The 19,151-nt window shown below is 28.9% G+C and overlaps 1 protein-coding gene across 2 annotated transcripts in view; it reads left to right on the top strand.

The window, feature by feature from the left end:
• Positions 1–19,151, top strand: part of LOC101237442 (plexin A3) — a 124,023-nt gene that overhangs the window by 17,902 nt on the left and 86,970 nt on the right. For both annotated transcript variants that reach the window (XM_065812435.1, XM_065812434.1), the window contains exons 5-8: positions 3,358–3,484; positions 3,657–3,804; positions 11,982–12,090; positions 12,302–12,416. In XM_065812435.1, the coding sequence (XP_065668507.1) occupies positions 3,358–3,484; positions 3,657–3,804; positions 11,982–12,090; positions 12,302–12,416 (499 nt within the window). The remainder of the gene's footprint in view (positions 1–3,357; positions 3,485–3,656; positions 3,805–11,981; positions 12,091–12,301; positions 12,417–19,151) is intronic.

Raw genomic sequence — 19,151 nt, 5'->3', positions numbered from 1 at the left:
TTTAACTCTTAATATAGAAAACTTGCAAATGACCATGACCAAGTTGTCTAAAATAAAATACTCAATATATATATATATATATATACATACATACATATATATATATATATATATATATATATATATATATATATATATATATATATATATATGTATATATATATATATATATAAATCTATATATATACACACACACACACACACACACACACACACACACACACACACACACACACACACACACACACACACACACACACACACACACATATATATATATATATACATATATATACATACATATACACACTGGTTTGTACACTCTGACTTTGTAAAAGTGCAAATAGGCATAAGTGCACTTTTACAAATAGGCATAAGTGCACATAAAAATTTGCAAACATTGGCATAAGTGCAAAGCAGTTACAAAAATTGGCCTAAGTGCTCCAAATAAAATTGTAAATATTAACATAAGTGCAAGTTGACATTTAGCTATTATGCTAGTTTGCATTTATGACAGTTCGCACTTATGTCAATGATTGCAAATTTTTTTGGTGCACTTATGCCAGTTCGCACTTATGCCAATTCGCACTTATTCTAGTTTTTGCAACTGCTTTGTACTTATGCCAGTTTGCACCAATATACCATGCGAGCTGCTCCTCCAAACAGTTTCTTACAAGAGCTTTTGACTTTTGCACGAGCTATCTGTTTTTTCACTAAAAAAATTGCTTATTAAATACATAATTTGGTTTTAAACTTGTTACAAGCATGTTTGTCTTCAGGTTTTCACACTAGCTATCCATTTATTTATTAACAATATTACTTATTTGATAAAAATCTTGACAAAAAGCTATAAAAGTTTTTACAGCTTATAAAAAATGTTTTAAATTTTTTTATTGTAATAGAATGCAGGCAGCATTCTCATACATTTTAAGAATTATAATAACAATTAAAAAATCCACAATAAAAGTGAATAATATATTCAAGTAAGTAATATATAATTCATTACATAAAATAAAAATTATTATGCAATACTTTATAACCATGTTGTAAATTATTGCATAATAATTTTACTGCAATAAAATTTTTTTACAACCATGCCTTTAAAAAGCATTGTAGTTTTTTTTTTTTTTTTTTTATAAAAATGACTTTGTGTTTTTCATTTTATTTGCAATGAAAATTATACTTTTGAGAGAAAAAGTTATACTTTTGCGAGAGCCGTAAGTTACTCCTGTCAACCATTTTAGGGAAGTGTGGAGAGAGCTCTCGCTTCCTCTGTATGATGAAGAGACTTATGTTTTATGTAATGAATTAGTTAGCACACAATGAGAAAAAGACTTCTTAAATAAAAATTGCAAAACTATTTTAATTGCATTTGAAACTAACTTTTACATGCAACGTTTTACTATTAAACGTTTTACTATTTTACATTCCTTTAAAGCTAAGTTTTAATTTTTAGAATCATTTTTTAATTTACAGTCTTTTAAAATTAAATTTTTTAAACAATATTATAAAGTTAATTTCAATATTCAATAAAACATTTTAGTTTTTATTTAAAAAGTATTTAATAAATACATTTAAACGCTCGTACAATTTTCTTCTGTTCTAATTAATAATAGTAAATGCATAACACAAACTTTGACACTTTTAAAAGTTTTATTATTTTAGCTACATTTCTTTTTATAGAATTCTTGAAACAAAATGACTTGTACCATCAGGCAACCAGGAGTGTTATATATATATACATCTCTGATGTATATATATATAAATGTATATATATATATATATAATATGTATATATATATAATATGTATATATATAATATGTACATATATATAATATGTATATATATATAATATGTATATATATATATATATATATATATATATATATATATATATATATATATATATATATATATATATATATATATATATATATATATATATATATATATATATATATATATATATATATATATATAGGCAGGAGCAAATAAGTGTGGGAGCTATGAATGGCCCATCTAAAATGAACTCGCCGGTTACTTGTTCTTTCTTTATTCCAGGGATAGTATTCATTTTTTTTAGTGATAAAGTTAGAAAAACAGACATTTAAAAAATTTATTTTTGTTTTATTTTAAGATTTTTTGTTTAAATTAATTTTTAAGTTATTATTTTTATATTTATTTAATAATCGGATAGTGGCAAATTTTAAAAAAAGACTTATGTAGTTAATTTTATTTAAAAAATAAATGGTTTAAAACTTGAAGTTTGTGATCCATGTTGAAGTTATATCATGTGAGAAGTTTTTAAAGAATAACAAAATAATAAACATCAACATACTCAACATTTTTTTACCAAAAAGTTTATATTTTATACGTATATATATGTATATTAGGGTGCCGTGACTTTGAATTTTTTTAGAATTCATTTAGCCTAGGTGTGCAAAAGTTGTCTATTCATTTCAGAAATACTCTGGAAAAATATCATTGCTCTAGGAAATTATCTTGAGGTGCCCCAAGACATTTAAAAATTTAATGGGTCCCTATTATTATAGATAAAAGTTTTCTCAAAAGTATGTCATGTTGGATCTCAAATAAAGTGAAATATAAAATTTAAAAAATAATAATCATTTAATAAAAAACAAATTAAAAAAATTATTAGAAATGCAAAAATGCAGATTTTTCTTTTTTAGTAAAAATATCTCATTTTTTATGCAGTAAAATCAAAAGTAATTATTTTTTTGTAAAATGATTATTATTTTTGAAATTTAATATAGTTTCGCTTCATTTAAGACCCAACATGACAAACTTTTGAAAAAAAATTTTTTATAATAATAGGGACCCATTAAATCTTGAGATAATTTCCTAGAGCATTGATATTTTTTCAAAGTATTTAAGAAATGAATGGACTTTAGCACACCCAGGCTAAATTAATTTGAAAAAAATGAAAACTCACTGCACCCTAATGTATATTATATGCATAATAGCATAATATATTACATTTATATATATACATTAAACCCTATTATTAGTGACAATTGACCCTTGTCATTACTAATAGTAACATGTATTGAAAAATCAAATTAATCTTTTTCCATAATAAAAATTCTTTATTTACAACATTTACAAAATATCCTTTTTTTATTAAGTTGAATGTTATGTTATCTTGAAAAGTATGTATTTGTTTTAAGTAGTTGTTTGTTTTTCTGTGGCCCACTATGACACACATTAAAATAAATTAAAATAATCATAGCCACTTATTAACAAAACAAATTTTAATTTACTCTTTGATGTAATAAACCCAATTAACAAAAAGAAACCATAAATGTATTTTATCAATAATTTTGATTTGTATTTAGGTGTACACTTCAAAATGAATGTCCAAACAACTTGGAACCTCTGCGATTCATTAATGAAACTAGTGATACCTGCCCATCTGTAATAAATATTGTTCCTGATGTTGTAGAAATTACATCAAAAGTAAAGGTAAGAATGTTTTTTGAAATTTTTGTAAAAAATGATTTTTTTATACAATTTTATTTTATATAACAAACTAATATGATATTTCTTTATTTTTTAAAGCAATGCTATTTTTGTGTTTACAGTAGTTTTGCTTTTTTTTTTTAAAAGAAAATTTTTCAAAAAGGTATTATTTTAGATCAACTTAACAGTTTTGGGTGTTCCTATTGATGTAAACTACAAATGTTCGTTTAATGGGTTGATTACTTCATTGGAAAGATATAATACTGTCTTTATTTGTTCTTCAATTGACATGGAAACAATTCCGAATCTCAAAATTGAAGACGGTAACATTAAAAAATATATATAATTGTTTTTTATTGTTTCATTTTGAATAAATCTTAAATAGTTTTAAAAAAACAAGAGTTATATTTTTTATTTATATTTTTGTGCAAATAATATAGTTCAGGATATTGGTCAGTTACAAAATAGCTCAGAGAAAATTGGGTGTTCACTAAGTTTTTGCACCATTATTTATTAGGTTTTGACCCTTTATATTCATTTCTCTTTGAAATCTGTAAAATAGTTTAAAATCTGCATGATATAAGTTTTGAAAATTGTAAAAACATGATTTCTAAACATTTGTAGATTATTGTATTGTATGTATGTATGTATGTTTGTATGTATGTATGTATGTATGTATGTATGTATGTATGTATGTATGTATGTATGTATGTATGTATGTATGTATGTATGTATGTATGTCTGTATTTATATATGTGTGTATATATATATATGTGTATATATATATATTTGTATATATATATATATATTTGTATATATATATATATATTTGTATATATATATATATATGTGTATATATGTACATATATAATAGGGTGGTTTTTTTTTTTTGAATTTGATATCGCACACCCTTTTATTTGGTGAGGCTCAATAATAAAAGTTCACAGATAACTTTTTTTGCAAACACCTGCTTTTTAACCTCTTCAGAACCCCGTTTTTGTCTTGTCGTTTTTTTTTTAAATGATAAATTTCTGAAATGTGTTAAAACAAACTATTGCCAGTGTTACGTGCACCAGTTTTACTTTAAGGGTGATGACAAGTGTATGAATGTATATAGTGGGGGTAACTTGGGGCAAGGGGAAGGGGGTAAAGATACAAAAAGCTGTTATAAGTACTTAAAAAAGGTCCTTTTTTTAACATTTCTTCAGTTTTTTAAATTGTAAGTACCAGTGGCCCATATACCCCAAATAGTGTCCCTCTGCCAGCCATTTCTACCTCTGCCATAATTGAAATATATAAATTTAAAAATAACAAAAAATATTGTAAATGAAACTTTTAAAAGAATTAAAATTTTTCTTATGCGTTCAAGAAAACATATTACAAATAATAAATTTTAAAATTATTTGGATGAAATAACACATAATTTAATCAAACCTTGACATATAACTAAATTAAACTATAACAGAAAAACAATAGCCATATATTAATATTATTATAATGTATTTAACTATATATTTAGTTCATATTATATATATATATATATATATATATATATATATATATATATATATGCATATTTGAATACATTAAATTGTTGTTATTTGGAATAATTATGGCTTAACTGTTTTTTTGTAGCTTCAGTTGAAAAATATTTTCTATGATACTCAACTACTTGGTAGAGAAGCTGGGGTTGATTGTCATTTTTTGTCAAAACTTCATTAAAGTCAGGGGCTATTTTAACTGCCCGTTCTGCACAGTCATTAACCACTTTCATGGCACAAATTATCTTACAAGCAGACTTGTAGTCATCATGATTAGCCCAAGTTTTAGGAGACGATGTCAAGAATTCTTTTGGTAGATTAAGAGAGTCAAACAAGTTCATTGAGCGTCGTGTAAAAAAGTTAGCTATAGAAAGTTTAGAGAATGTATAAATCTTGTTTGGAGCAAGTCTTCTATTGTCACCTGGTAATGGTTCTTTTTGTAAGGCATTTACAATATCCATTTTCTCTTCAACAGAAATTTTATCACTGAATAATGGGAGAGCAGCTAGATCTTCACTTAAATACCATAACTGAAGTTTAATTTTATTTTTTGCAACATTTCCAACTTTGCTGTCAACTTGACAATAGTTTTCAATTACTTTTAAAAGAAGGAGATCATTTATTGGTGCTTCTGTTGTGAGAGGTGCTGAAAACCAGAAACATGCCTTTAGCCATCCATCTTGCACGACGGTACGCCCCAGGAATGCAAATAGTTGTTGTATCATTATTTTCTCCCAAAAAGAGAAGAGCTAGTCTTCCGAATTCTTTATAATCATTACACGGTTGCGTTTCCTTTAAGTATTTTTTTCAAATTTTCCACCACATTGGATTTTCGAGATGCAAGCCACTCTTTTTCAAACTTTGTAAGGCATTCAGCTCCGCTTTTATCACTTTCAACTGGTTCAAACTTTGTTTTTTCTATTAGCTCCCACTTCACTCTACCAAAAAGTTCAATGTTTGGTCCTTTTGAAACAATAAGCGAATTAAACACTGCATTTGCACAGATTTCAAGAATATGATGTTGACAGGGTAAAAACAAAACTCTTCGATTCATTGGCTTCTGTATGAGAGTTATTGCCCCATTATGATTTCCTGTATTACTTGCAGTTGTGTCAAAGCAAAGACTTGCATGATGCTCCTCAATGCCAGGCCATTCATGAATGAACTCAACTACCTTTTGTCCCATTAGAGCGCCAGTACCAGCAGGTATCTCAGGGATCCCTAATAATTTCTCAATATCCAAGCCAGATACAACAATTGGCAGACATTCACGTCTGGTTCTAACAACATTCAACAACATTTTACCGTCAAAATGAGCAACTAGTGGAACCAAGGGTTGAAAATTTTTTCTTACTGCTTTTGCAAGAGATTCATGGGTTGTACTTCAAGCTTCCATTAGAGTGGAACGTGAAAATGTTAGTTTATTTACATCAATACCGATTGCAGCTAGACAACCATCATTGCTTGTCGTGGTTTTATTTTTGTTCGGTCTAATGCTGCATGAAAGAGTTGATTGTCAAGAATACAACATTTGGGTATTGTAATCGAGAGATGACTAGTGCCCATAGTAGAATGTTTTGAATTATTTGGACGATTAAAAGCTTTTTGTGTTTGAATTGACATATCGCAGTCAGAATTTTCATCCAAAGAGTAATCTGGGTTGCAATCCATTAATGTATCTGTAGATATAATCTTACTTTCTTTATGTTGTTCAAAGCATCTTTTTTCTTCAAGCTTGATTTTTCTGTATTTTACAACTGCTTTCTTATACATTAAGTCTTCTGATGTCATTAACATATTTCGGGGACCTCTCTGGTCTATCAGAAATTGTTTATCTTCATTTATCTTGATGAGACAATCCCATTTACCATGGGCAATATCAAAAAGTGTATTCATCTTGGCAGTGAATTTTTCTTGATAGCTATGTTGAGTAGCTGATTTTCTACTTCTGTGCTTAGAAACTTGGACATGTTGCTTGTGGATACTCTTTAGTTTAGCAACTACATGAGGCTTTGCTATAGATGGAATATTAGCTTTAAACCAGAAAATCATAACTTCATCTGCAACTAAGGGGTAAACAGATTCTATCTGTTGACCAGCCTTGCACCCCTTCTTCATCTATTAGGCTGGTGCAGATGTATTTACAATACATTGTTTTCAGTTTAGGATGTAGAATGCTGGATCTTCTTGACTCAATGCATGGGTTTTGCTTGTGTCTCTGTTTTTATGACTAGGCAACTCATTCTATTATCTCCTAATGAGGGTACAGCTCTAAAACTCAGTTTTATGGTTCTGAGGCCGGCTGGTAGTCAGGTTTCCCAAACTCTGTGGTAGCTCTCAGAGAGGTTGATTCCATCAACAGCTGAAAAATATCAAAGTATTACCAGTGCCATGTTGCGCATGGATGGTGTCCCTGTTTGTACTTTTGGTGTGCATTGCGGGGCCACATTTGGAGCCCTTTTTCACGGCTTAGGGTTTATTAGTAGTAATGAGGCAATTGCTTGGGCTATTAAACGGTGTTCTGAGTACTATCTATGCTTTAAGTCAAGTTCTTTTATCTAATTTTAAAATGAATAAAGTACTAAAAACTATAAAGCACAAAAAACCATCATCATCACCAAGTTCTCTAAACCTATCATTCACTAATATTCGTGGTCTTCGAAGTAACTTTTCTTCTGTTGAGTCTTAACTCTTGCAAAGTTCACCAGACCTACTTGCTCTTTGTCAGACTAATTTGAGTTCAGCTGTCTCATCTTGTGATCTTAGTGTTGATGGTTATCTTCCTTTAATTAGTAAAGACTCCAATAGTCACATGCTTAACCTGGGCATTTACATTCTTAAGAATTCACCCATTTGTCGTGAAACTAGGTTTGAATCCACAGACTATTCTTTCATGTGCATTCGTTTAGCACCACTTCACTCTATTGCTTTTCTCTTTGTTCTATATCGCTCTCCTTCATTTCAAGACTGCACTCTTTTTGATTTTATTTCTGATCATATTGACCAAGCCTTCTCTCTTTATCCATCAGCTAATATAGTTGTTGTCGGTGGCTTTAATGCTCACCACTCCGAATGACTTGGCTCTAGTGTTAGTGACTCTGCAGGCATTAAAGCCCACAACTTTTGTATTTCTCAATCCTAAACTCAAATAGTCAACTTTCCAACTCGCTTTTCTGACAACCTGAATCATCTACCTTCTCTACTCGGCTTATGTCTTGTTTCTGATCCTAGTCAGTGCTCAGTTTCTCCACATTCACCGTTAGGTGCTTCTGATCACAGTTTGATCTCTCTAAAACTAATCTCATTCTTTTTCATCACCTGAATCCCCCTATTATCGAACCTCTTACAACTACAGTAAAGCTGACTGGGATTCTTTCCGTGATTTTCTTTGTGATGGCCCTTGGGTAAAAATCTTTTGTCTTCCTGTCGACAAATGTGCTTCTTACATAACTTCGTGGATTCAGGCTGGCATGGAATCTTTTTTTCCCTCTCGGCGATTCCAGGTCAAGCCCCACTCTCCTCCATGGTTTTCCTCACACTGTGCTGCTGCGATTACCAATCGAAACCGATACTTCCATATTTATCAGCAAAACAATTCTCCAGAAAACAGGCGTCTGTTTATTACTGCTAGAAACAATTGTAAAAAGGTTCTGTCTAACGCCAAAACCCGCTATTCTCAGGTCATGAAATCTCGTATCTCATCTCAAAAATTAGGCTCTTGTGACTTCTGGAGAATCTTTATTAATATCAATAATAAGGGCAAATCTTTAATTCCACTTCTCTTGTATGGTTCAGACTTTGTCACCTCACCTAAAGATAAAGCTGAATTGTTTGCTAAAAACTTTTCATCAATATCATCTCTTGATTCCACTAATTGCGTTATACCTGATATTGCCAACAAATAGGTTGGTCCATTGCTTGACATTCGTATCACTCCAGCTTCTGTATCTAAAGTGATTTCCTGCCTAGACTCTTCTACAGCTTGTGGCCCGGACAACATACCTGTTATTGTCTTGCAGAAGTGTTCTCCGGAGCTGTCGTCTATACTCTCAAAACTATTCAACAAGTGCTTATCAGAGTCTTGTTTTCCAGCCTGCTGGAAAGCAGTATCTGTTATCTTTAAAAATTCTGGAGAGCGATCTGATTTGTCTAACTACCGACCCATTAGTTGTCTTCCTATCATTAGCAAGGCTTTTGAATCTTTAATTAACAAACACTTAATTTCTCATCTTGAATCTAATAACTTACTTTCTGACTATCAATATGGATTTCGATCTTCTTGTTCTACAACTGATTTGCTAACAGTAAAAACTGATGGATTTTATCGTGCATTAGATAAAGGTGGAGAAGTTAAGGCCATCGCTCTTGACATTTCAAAAGCTTTTGATAAAGTTTGGCATGCTGGTCTTCTCCTATAAGCTTTCTTCTTATGGTGTATCTGGCAACATCTTTAAGATTATTGAATCCTTCCTTTCCAATCGTAGCATAAAAGTTGTCCTTGATGGACAGCACTCTTCTTTTTATTCTGTAACTTCAGGGGTTCCTCAAGGTTCTATCCTTGGCCCTATACTCTTTTTAGTTTACATTAATGATCTTCCAGATCTTCTCACCTCTAAGGTGGCATTGTTTGCTGATGATATCTTGTCATGATAAGAAACCAACACCCTCTGATTGCTTGGAGGGGGCAATTGAGCTTGAAAAGAATCCACTTCTACTTCAGCATGGGGCTCACAGTAGCTGGTGAACTTTAATTCAGATAAAACTCAATTTTTTTCAGCCAATTGTTATTGCAATAATTTAGATCTTCCTATATTTATGAACAGTGATGTACTCGATGAGTCATTTACTCTTCATCTTCTAGGATTAACTCTTACTTCCAATCTTTCTTGAAAACCATATATCAAATCAGTTGCAAAATTAGCATCTGCTAAGGTTGGATCTCTTTATCGAGCTCGTTACTTTCTTATTTCGGATTCTATTCTCTATCTATATAAATCTCAAATCCGGCCTTGTATGGAATACTGTTGCCATATCTGGGGCGAATCTTCTAATGATGCCCTTTCTCTTTTAGACAAGGTGCAAAAATGCGTTGTAAACATAGTTGGATCTGCTCTTGCAGCCAACCTCCAACCGTTATCACATCGTCGTAATGTTGCTTCTCTTTCTATTTTCTACAAATACTATAATGGGCATTGCTCTAAAGAGCTAGTGTCTCTTGTGCCATCTAGTAAAGTTAATTCTCGTGTTACTCGTCTTACAATTAAGTATCATCCTTTTTCTGTGACTTTTTCTAAGTGCTCCAAAAACGCTTATTCTTCTAGTTTTTTTCCTCAAACATCAGTTCTTTGGAATTCGCTTCCTTCATCTTACTTTTCTGATTCATATAATTTACAATCCTTTAAGTCTACCATCAGTCGTAATCTTGCTCTACAATTTTCATCTTTTTTCTTTCAGTAACTTCCAACTTTAATTAGTGGCTGTTTGCAGCCTTGTTGGAAGCGAAGATGTTTAAAAAAAACAAACAAAAAAAAACAAACCGTGTTGCAGGATATTGAAAGAGTTGACTTTTTGATTATCATTTCATAAAAAACTCTACATAGGGCAAAACCACTTGTTGGCAACAGACTCTGCCCATCTATTGTTGAGAGAATATGTCCAACTAGCCAAACATTTGTAGTTGGACATATTCTCTCAACAATATATTTTCCCTACATTTTTCAATAATGAAATCAAAATATGCATTTAGGAGCGATTTTTGGTAAATAATGCTGAGGGGGTAAATCTAGATTTGGTTGTACTTTCCAGTCTTCTGTGAACTATCTATGTTGTAACATTCTAATACTTTATATTATTTTTTTTTAGATCAATTTATAGCAGTATTTTGTATGAAATAAAAATAGTATTACAAGATTAAGGTATTAGACAAATTTTGGTCAATTTAGGGTTCCAAAATAGGGTTTGGGGGACCACTTCCCATTCTCATTTTGGAAAAAAATTTTAACTATATACTTTTAAATCAGACCTCACCAAATAAGAGGTTGTGCTATTTAAAATTGAAAAAAAATTTTTTTTTCATCTAAAAAAAAACCACCCTAATATATATGTATATATATATGTATATATATATGTATATATATATGTATATATATATGTATATATATATGTATATATATATATATATATATATATATATATATATATATATATATATATATATATATATATATATATATATATATATATATATATATATATATATATATATGTTTAGGTGTCCCAGAAAATAACATTTTTGAAAAATATATATTGCCTCCACATTAATGTGTTCTATATGATAAAAAAAAATACTGAATTTAAAAATTTTTTGAAAAAAAAAATATTTTTAGGGGTCCATCAAGACCCTTGAACATTTAACAAGTTACTAATATTATCAAAAAAATTTATTAAAAGTGTATTATGTTGGGTCTCAAATGAGACGAAATTATATGAAAATTTCAAAAACGATAACAATATTTTTGTTCAACAAGTTTTTCATAATATAATAATAATTTTGCCTAATTTGAAACCCAACATAATGCACTTTTGAAGAACTTTTTTTTTTGAAAATATTAGAAACTTGTTAAATGTTCAAGGGTCTTGATAAACCTCTAAAAATATTTTTTTTTGGACACCCTAATATATATATATATATATATATATATATATATATATATATATATATATATATATATATATATATATATATATATATATTATATATATATATATATATATATATATATATATATATATATATATATATATATATATCTAGGCTATTGTATTGTATATATGTGCTGGTTGTATATTGTTGTTCTATCAAGTTTATGATATGTTGTTATAATATATGTATATTTTTGTTCTATCAAGTTTATAATTTGAAAATAAATACAACTTTATTTTTATATTTTTTATTTCAGGCATTGGCACAGTGAACTTAGCTATTGTTACAGAAGAACCATTAAAACAAAATGTTAAGAGTGTTGTTGATAAAAACTTCACTGTATTTATTTGTGCATCTTTTAAAATGTAATTATAATTTTGTTTTTTAAGCTATGTTTGCGAAAATTTATTTTATTTTTCTAAAGAGTGTGAAATATAATCAAGGGCAGATTAAGGGGATTTTTCTGAGTTTTTTTTTTATTAAAAGTATTTTTATAATTTATAATTAAAACTTCTTTTGAATTTAAAATTAAATTCAAAAAAGTTTTTATTCTGTGACATTTTTCTTGTTTTATAGGTGTACAAAGTGTATTACTGGTGCAAATTCTTGTGGCTGGTGTGTTAAAGATATGAAATGTGTAGACAAAGAAGAAAATTGTCCTAGGAAGCAAGAATGGCTTCCTCATATTGGGGTACAAGTTTTAAATTAAGTAAATCTATTGTTTAAAAAACAGCTTTTAATATTTTTAACTAATTAATATTCTAAACATAAGTATAAAAGTTTGTTGTTAACAGTTAAGACAAAGCTAAATGTTTAAAAATTGAATAAATGCTGAACGTTTTGATTACAATAAAAGTCACTTGTAAAGCAATTATAGGTTAAATAATTTTTTATTGGATATGTTTTTAACAAGTTCAGATTTAAAATAGTATCAGCTTAGGCTTTAGAAAAAAAAAATGTTTTGTATGTTTGTAAAGTTCCTAATTTAATTGTGGGAAAGTTTAGATTCATAAACCTTGGATGGTAATTTTTATAGTGTTTGTATTACAATAAGAATCTTGATCTGCAAACCTTATTATGGAAACAACAACATAACTTTTACATTTTCAAGTTTTGATGTTTTGTTTTTATGTATGTATGTATGTATGTATGTATGTATGTATGTATGTATGTATGTATGTATGTATGTATGTATGTATGTATGTATGTATGTATGATTGTATTTATGTATGTATGTATATAGTAAAACTACTAGTAACATAGTTGCATTACTCGTAGACTTGCAAGCCATTGGTAAATAGAACAGGTGGCTGGCTCACAAGTTCAAGTGGCTGGACAGCCAGTTAACCACTTAAAAAAAACACAAAACTAGCTGCAGCTGGCTTATAAAGAATGAGGCTGGCTAGCCGGCTGAAAGTGGAAAATATCCTCTCTTGTTTTTAGTTATTACTAAATTTATAACACACCCCTAAATTATTTCACAGCAAATTAATGTTTTCGTGTATAAAAATAATCATATTCATATTAGTTGGGTCCAGTAAACTTCTGCGAGAATTAACAATCAATCCAGCAGTTGAAAACATGGATTCTAATGCTACACTACTTGATGGAATACATAAATAATCATTCGCCAAACGTGTCAGATAGGGAAATTTTTTATGGTTATTTTTCCAAAACATCACAGGATCTTTTTCTTCTTCTGTTGGCAGACAATTAACATAATTATTTACTTCCCTTGCTAGTGTTTGATGTTTACTTTGATCATGATTTGGTAGCGTAGTTTTTATTTCTAGAAGCAGTAATTTCTTCGCAGTTGGATGATTTTCTAAAACATAATGATTTTAATTGAACATCATAATGGTTTTAAATGAACAACATAAATATTTATTTGAACAACATTTTTGGTCAGTTGAATGTTTGTTTAATATTTGATTAATTAAAATTAGTTTTATTATTTAACATTTTTATTTTATTTATATCATAACTTTTATTAATTTAGCTTACCATCTTATTTTATATTATTTAGCTTACTATCTTTTAGTAGTTTATTGTCAATTTTTATCATTGTTAATTGCTGAATTTGAATTTGAACTTTCTGTAAAACTTGATAAAGTCTCTAAGAGTATATCAGTTGCATCATTATTTAGAAAGATGGATTTAACTTCTGGATCTAACAAACATGATAATTTGGCTGTTTTTGACAGTTTCAGACGCTGTTCTAATTTTGAGCTACGAGCTAATTTAAGCTTTTTTATCACAGGTAAATTGTTAGAAGATACCTGGAGGAGTGATGCAACTTTATGCTTGACCAATGGCAAAATAGAGAGAGAGAGTTACCCCCACTCACAACTTCTGTCAAGTTTTGAAATGGTTTAAGGAACTTTATGAGTTAACGAGTAAGGAACTTTACGAACTTTTAAGTTCGCTTAATAATTTTAGATCAAATTCATCTAGACACAATTCTCTTTTTCCAATTTTTTTTTAAAGTTTTTTTACACCATTATATAACTGTTCAATAGACGCTGTCATAAAAAGTGCACTGTTCCATTGACTACATACTTGGAGTTTTAAACTTGTTTAGATTTGCATTTTGTTGATGTTGTTTAGATTTGTATTTTGAGTTCTCTTCAAATAGATTATCATTTTTTTCATATTCATCCTCACTATCTACAATAACCAGATTGTCATTTGGGTTTAATTGATTCTCATTCGATATTAGTTTAATTGGGAATTGTTCATCAAGATTAACAAGTTCTTTTACTTCAGCAATTTTTCGTAATTTATTATAAACATCCACATCATCATTTGTACACAAAAATTCGTTAATTAGAACAGTAGATTTGAAGCTCAAACATGTAACAATATTTTGACATTTCTTGAGCAATTTTAAGACTTCGGAACATTTGTTAAGACCATCAGAAATCAGAAGTAAATTCAGCACATGAGCTAAGCAATGTTGTGGCTCTTCACAACCCAGAAACTAAAAGTCTTCATCATATTTGCAGCACCATCGTGAACATTATGCAAATGTAACTCTCCATACTGCTTACTAAACATATCTTTAATAACATTCTTCATAAAATCTGCAATATTTTCTGCTGTGTGGTTTTCCAGTGGTGTACAAGCTAAAGTAAAAATTTTTCTATCCCATTCACTGGTTATTACTGAACACTTTACACCTATATATGACAGTTTTTTGTATTTATCTGTCCAGCCATCAAAGAGTAAAGAAGCAGCAATGGAATATTTTAAAACATTTTTGACACTGCTTTTGACAGCTTTGAACATATCAATTAAAGCCCCGCATGCCAAAGATGAGCTTGATCGAGTGACTATACCTAAATTTTTTCAAAAAAATTTATAAAACCAGTTCTTTCAACAAGATTAAAAGATAGCAAATCGGTACAAAACCAAAGTGCAATGTCAGGAGTAATATAAAATTTTGCTTTCGATGATGAACCGCTAACGCTGCACTAATTTTTTAAGATGTTGTTATTTTATTCTTCAGTAGATACTTTATCAGTAATAATTTTGTGTACTAAAAACAAATGATTTTTCGTGTTTCCACTTGATGTAGAACGTTTTACTAAATGAATTTTCGACAAATGGGCAGGCTTTTTATTATCTAATTTGGCTTTTTCAATTTCCAAACATGGTTTGCAATTATAATTGCTTTTATTGAGATTTTGACCATCTTCAGCTACTAATTCTCCATAATAATTCCAAACAAGTGAAGCACATTTTTTTTTAAAGGTGCTACACAATCTTATCTGCAAATATTTTATTGATGAGTTTTCATTTGGTTCGCGACAAGATAATGATGTATTATTTATTGATCTTTTTGTATTAAATCTCTACCAAAAAGTAAATGTACCTGGAAGAAAAGGAAATTTCTTTTATATGCAGTTTGCTCCTAATGCAATGGTAAATAAGAAATATTTGTTATCAAATTATAAACCGAGTCAAACCATGGAAGTAAAAATTATTATATTGCCATGGTCAAATGAAAAATAAGCGCAAAAATGAAGTAAGCACAACAAAATTCATAAAAATCAGAGAAAAAAAAAGGATTGAGCGTAACATTATAGTTTTAAAAAACAAAAACTGACCATTTGAGCTGTATTTTAGCGGCGGCTGCATTTTGAATAAAATAGCGGCTATTAGTGGCTTTTAATAAAAAACTGGCGGTAGTTGGATATTAACTAAATTAGTGACAGCGGATGAATAGAGGCGGCGGCTACCAAGTCTAATTACTCAAATGAAAAATTTCTGCAAGTTTCAACTTTTATATTTTGTATATGAGAAATCAGTGTAGTTTGATATTGTATTGTAGAAAAGTGCTCAATAATTTAGAAATTTAATTTAATTTTTAAATGATAATATAATTCAAATGAAGAAAAACAATAATTTATAGGAACTGAAGTTTCATGCCTTGTAGGCAATCATTAGCCATAAAATTACAAACACAATGGAACAAGTTTTGACATCTCTAAAGCAATGTTAGATCTAACGAAAGAAAAAATATAATAATGGTTGTCTAGTCACCAGTGTTGTCGGAAGACAACAGAAATTTATTTTTGTGTCTGCACATAGAAACCACTTTGCCCTGTTTGTTAAATAAGTTAATGCTATTATAAAATAAGATTTCAAATTTTCATTTTAACAAACAATAATTTTTGAAACAAGGTTGTATGGCCTGCAACGCCTAATAACTTTCCATTTAATAAATGGTACAAAATTACTTTTTTTTAACTCCCTTATTTCTGGAAAGATCTGTTCCTGTTTATATTTATTATTGTTAAATGATTTTAAATGGTTTGCGTAACGAATTTTAAAAGAGATTGCACTTAAACTAATATATACTTTGTCTTTGTATTCAGGTTTATTAGAACATATTGTTCCTTGGTATACAATGTTTTTAGATGGACATTTGTTGCTCAATGGGCAGGCAGATTTATTAACGCAATTACAATTTTTTTTTTACTATGTTATTATCATTGTATAAAATATTTCTATTGAAAGGACTAATTATGGATTTGATGTTTGACATACAAGAATTACTGATCTTAATTAGATTTGTTAAATATTTTGTTGCAGGCTGTGGTTGATCGAAAAATGATGCTCAACTAGGGTTAGAAAGTGTTTACTGATTTTTGTAGTGATGTTTTTGCTAAATGATGGGTTGAACCATATGATATTGTTGCGCTTTTTTTTTGCATTGGTTTTATGTTTGGTTGGTACGCGAGTGTGCTATTGTATTCAGATTTTTTTAATGCATCATTTCAAGCAGGAACAGGATTCTTAAAAGTAACTTTACTTGATGATGTGGCAGACAGTCTTTACTTGATGGATCGTGGCAAACTTTATATTGTTAGGTGGATGGTTGGAATCAAAATGTATGTAATTAAGGGTATTATCGGGTTTACTGTAAGGTTGGAATGAATTGTCAAAAAGATTTAGGGTTACATCAAGATAATTTATGATTTTCAGAAAGCAATTTATAGAAATGAGGTTATGAATTTTGAAAATTTGAACAAAATGTTTTTTAATTTTTTCCATTTGTTGTCCACTATTATTAAAAAAAGCCAAACTGTCATCTCTTTATAGACCAAAATGGTTCTTCTTATAAAATTGTGAAAGCTAAAACAAAATGAAAATACTAACTTGTTTGCATACCTTTACAACATCCAATGTGCCCATGAGACATTAAATAAACCAGCTCCGTTTTTAATCCATGTTATTCTGTTGTTAAAATGTAAACATTTTCTTGCATACTGTATAAATTTTTTTGCATGTATTTGTTTATTGCTTACAAATACATGCAAAAGTAATTGCCTCTGTTAGAAGATTTTCGGAGATTGATGAATAGAAGTCAGAAATCAGGGTAGAAGTCATTGATGTCGAAGGCTAAAAATTTATAACAATTATAAATTGATGTGTATATATATATATATAATATATATATATATATATATAAATACATATATATATATATATATATATATATATATATATATATATATATATATATATATATATATATATATATATATATATATATATATATATACATATATATATATATATATACATATATATATATATATATATATATATATATATATATATATATATATATATACATATATATATATATATATATATATATATATATATATATATATATATATATATATATATATATAAATGTATGTTAATTTATGATTAAAATTTTTTTCTCTAAGAATTGTCAAACTATTAAGCTCTACATCACATTAATGACTCAATATCTGATTACTACGAAATCCTGCAGTACTGTAATTTTTTGTTGGATTTCTTCCTTACAAATTTTTTAGTGTTCGATTTAATTTCAGAAACAATGACATAATTTTTACATTTTCGGTTTTTGATGTTTTTTTTACCAACATTATGCAACATTGTTAGATGTGGATTTTAACATTTTGCAAGTGTCAATTTTTAGATCTATTGACATCTAATGTATTGGTACACTTCTTTTTTATTTTTAGAATTACTCTTTTAATTTAGGGTTTGCTTTGTTTGATTCTATTTCATGTAATTGTGAAAGATTCATCATGTAAGACATTCTGCCAACTTTTGTTTGATTCTTGACCCAAGGGGTTACTTAAGCATTCCTATTAATGCTGAAAACTATCAGTTTCTAAAAAAACTAGGCTGATAAGAATTTTTGGAGCACTTAGGAACAGTCACAGTAGATTGCATAAGAGGCGCTAGCTCTTTAAAGCAGTGTTTATTATAGTATTTATAGAAAAGAAAAGCAACATTATGATGACCTGACAATTGTTGAAGGTTGGCTATGGCGTGACAATGGTTGAAGATAAACTATATTTACAATCCGTTTTTCGCCTTGTTTAAAAATCAAAGGGTATCATTCAAAGATCTGCTCCAGATATAGCAACAATATTCCATACAAGGGCCGATTTGAGATTTATAGAAATAAAGAATAGAATCCAGAGTAAGAAAGTGGCAAGCACTATAAAGAGATGCAATATTAGCAGATGCTAGTTTTGCAATGGTATGATATATGGTTTCCAAGAAAAATTGGAAATAAGACTTAATCCTAGAATACAAACGGTACATGACTCATCGAGTACATTATTGTTCATAAATATAGGAGGATCTAGATTGCTACAATAAGGATTAGTTGAAAAAGATTGAGTTTTATCTAAGTATACAGTTCACCAGCCGCTGAGAGTCCCATGCTGTAGCCGAAGTAAGATCCTTTTCAAGCTCAAATGCTCCCTCCAAGCAATCTGAGAGTGTTGGCTTCTTATCAAGGCAAATATCATCAGCGAACAATGCCACCTTAGATGTGAGAATTTTAGGTAGATCCTTAATCTAAGTTAAAAAGAGTATAGAGCCAAGGATTAAACCTTGAGGAAGCCCT

This window comes from Hydra vulgaris, chromosome 12 (genome assembly GCF_038396675.1).
Source record: "Hydra vulgaris chromosome 12, alternate assembly HydraT2T_AEP".
Taxonomy (NCBI): domain Eukaryota; kingdom Metazoa; phylum Cnidaria; class Hydrozoa; order Anthoathecata; family Hydridae; genus Hydra; species Hydra vulgaris.
Note: the sequence above shows the minus strand (reverse complement) of the source record. Positions and strands in the feature narration are given on the sequence as shown.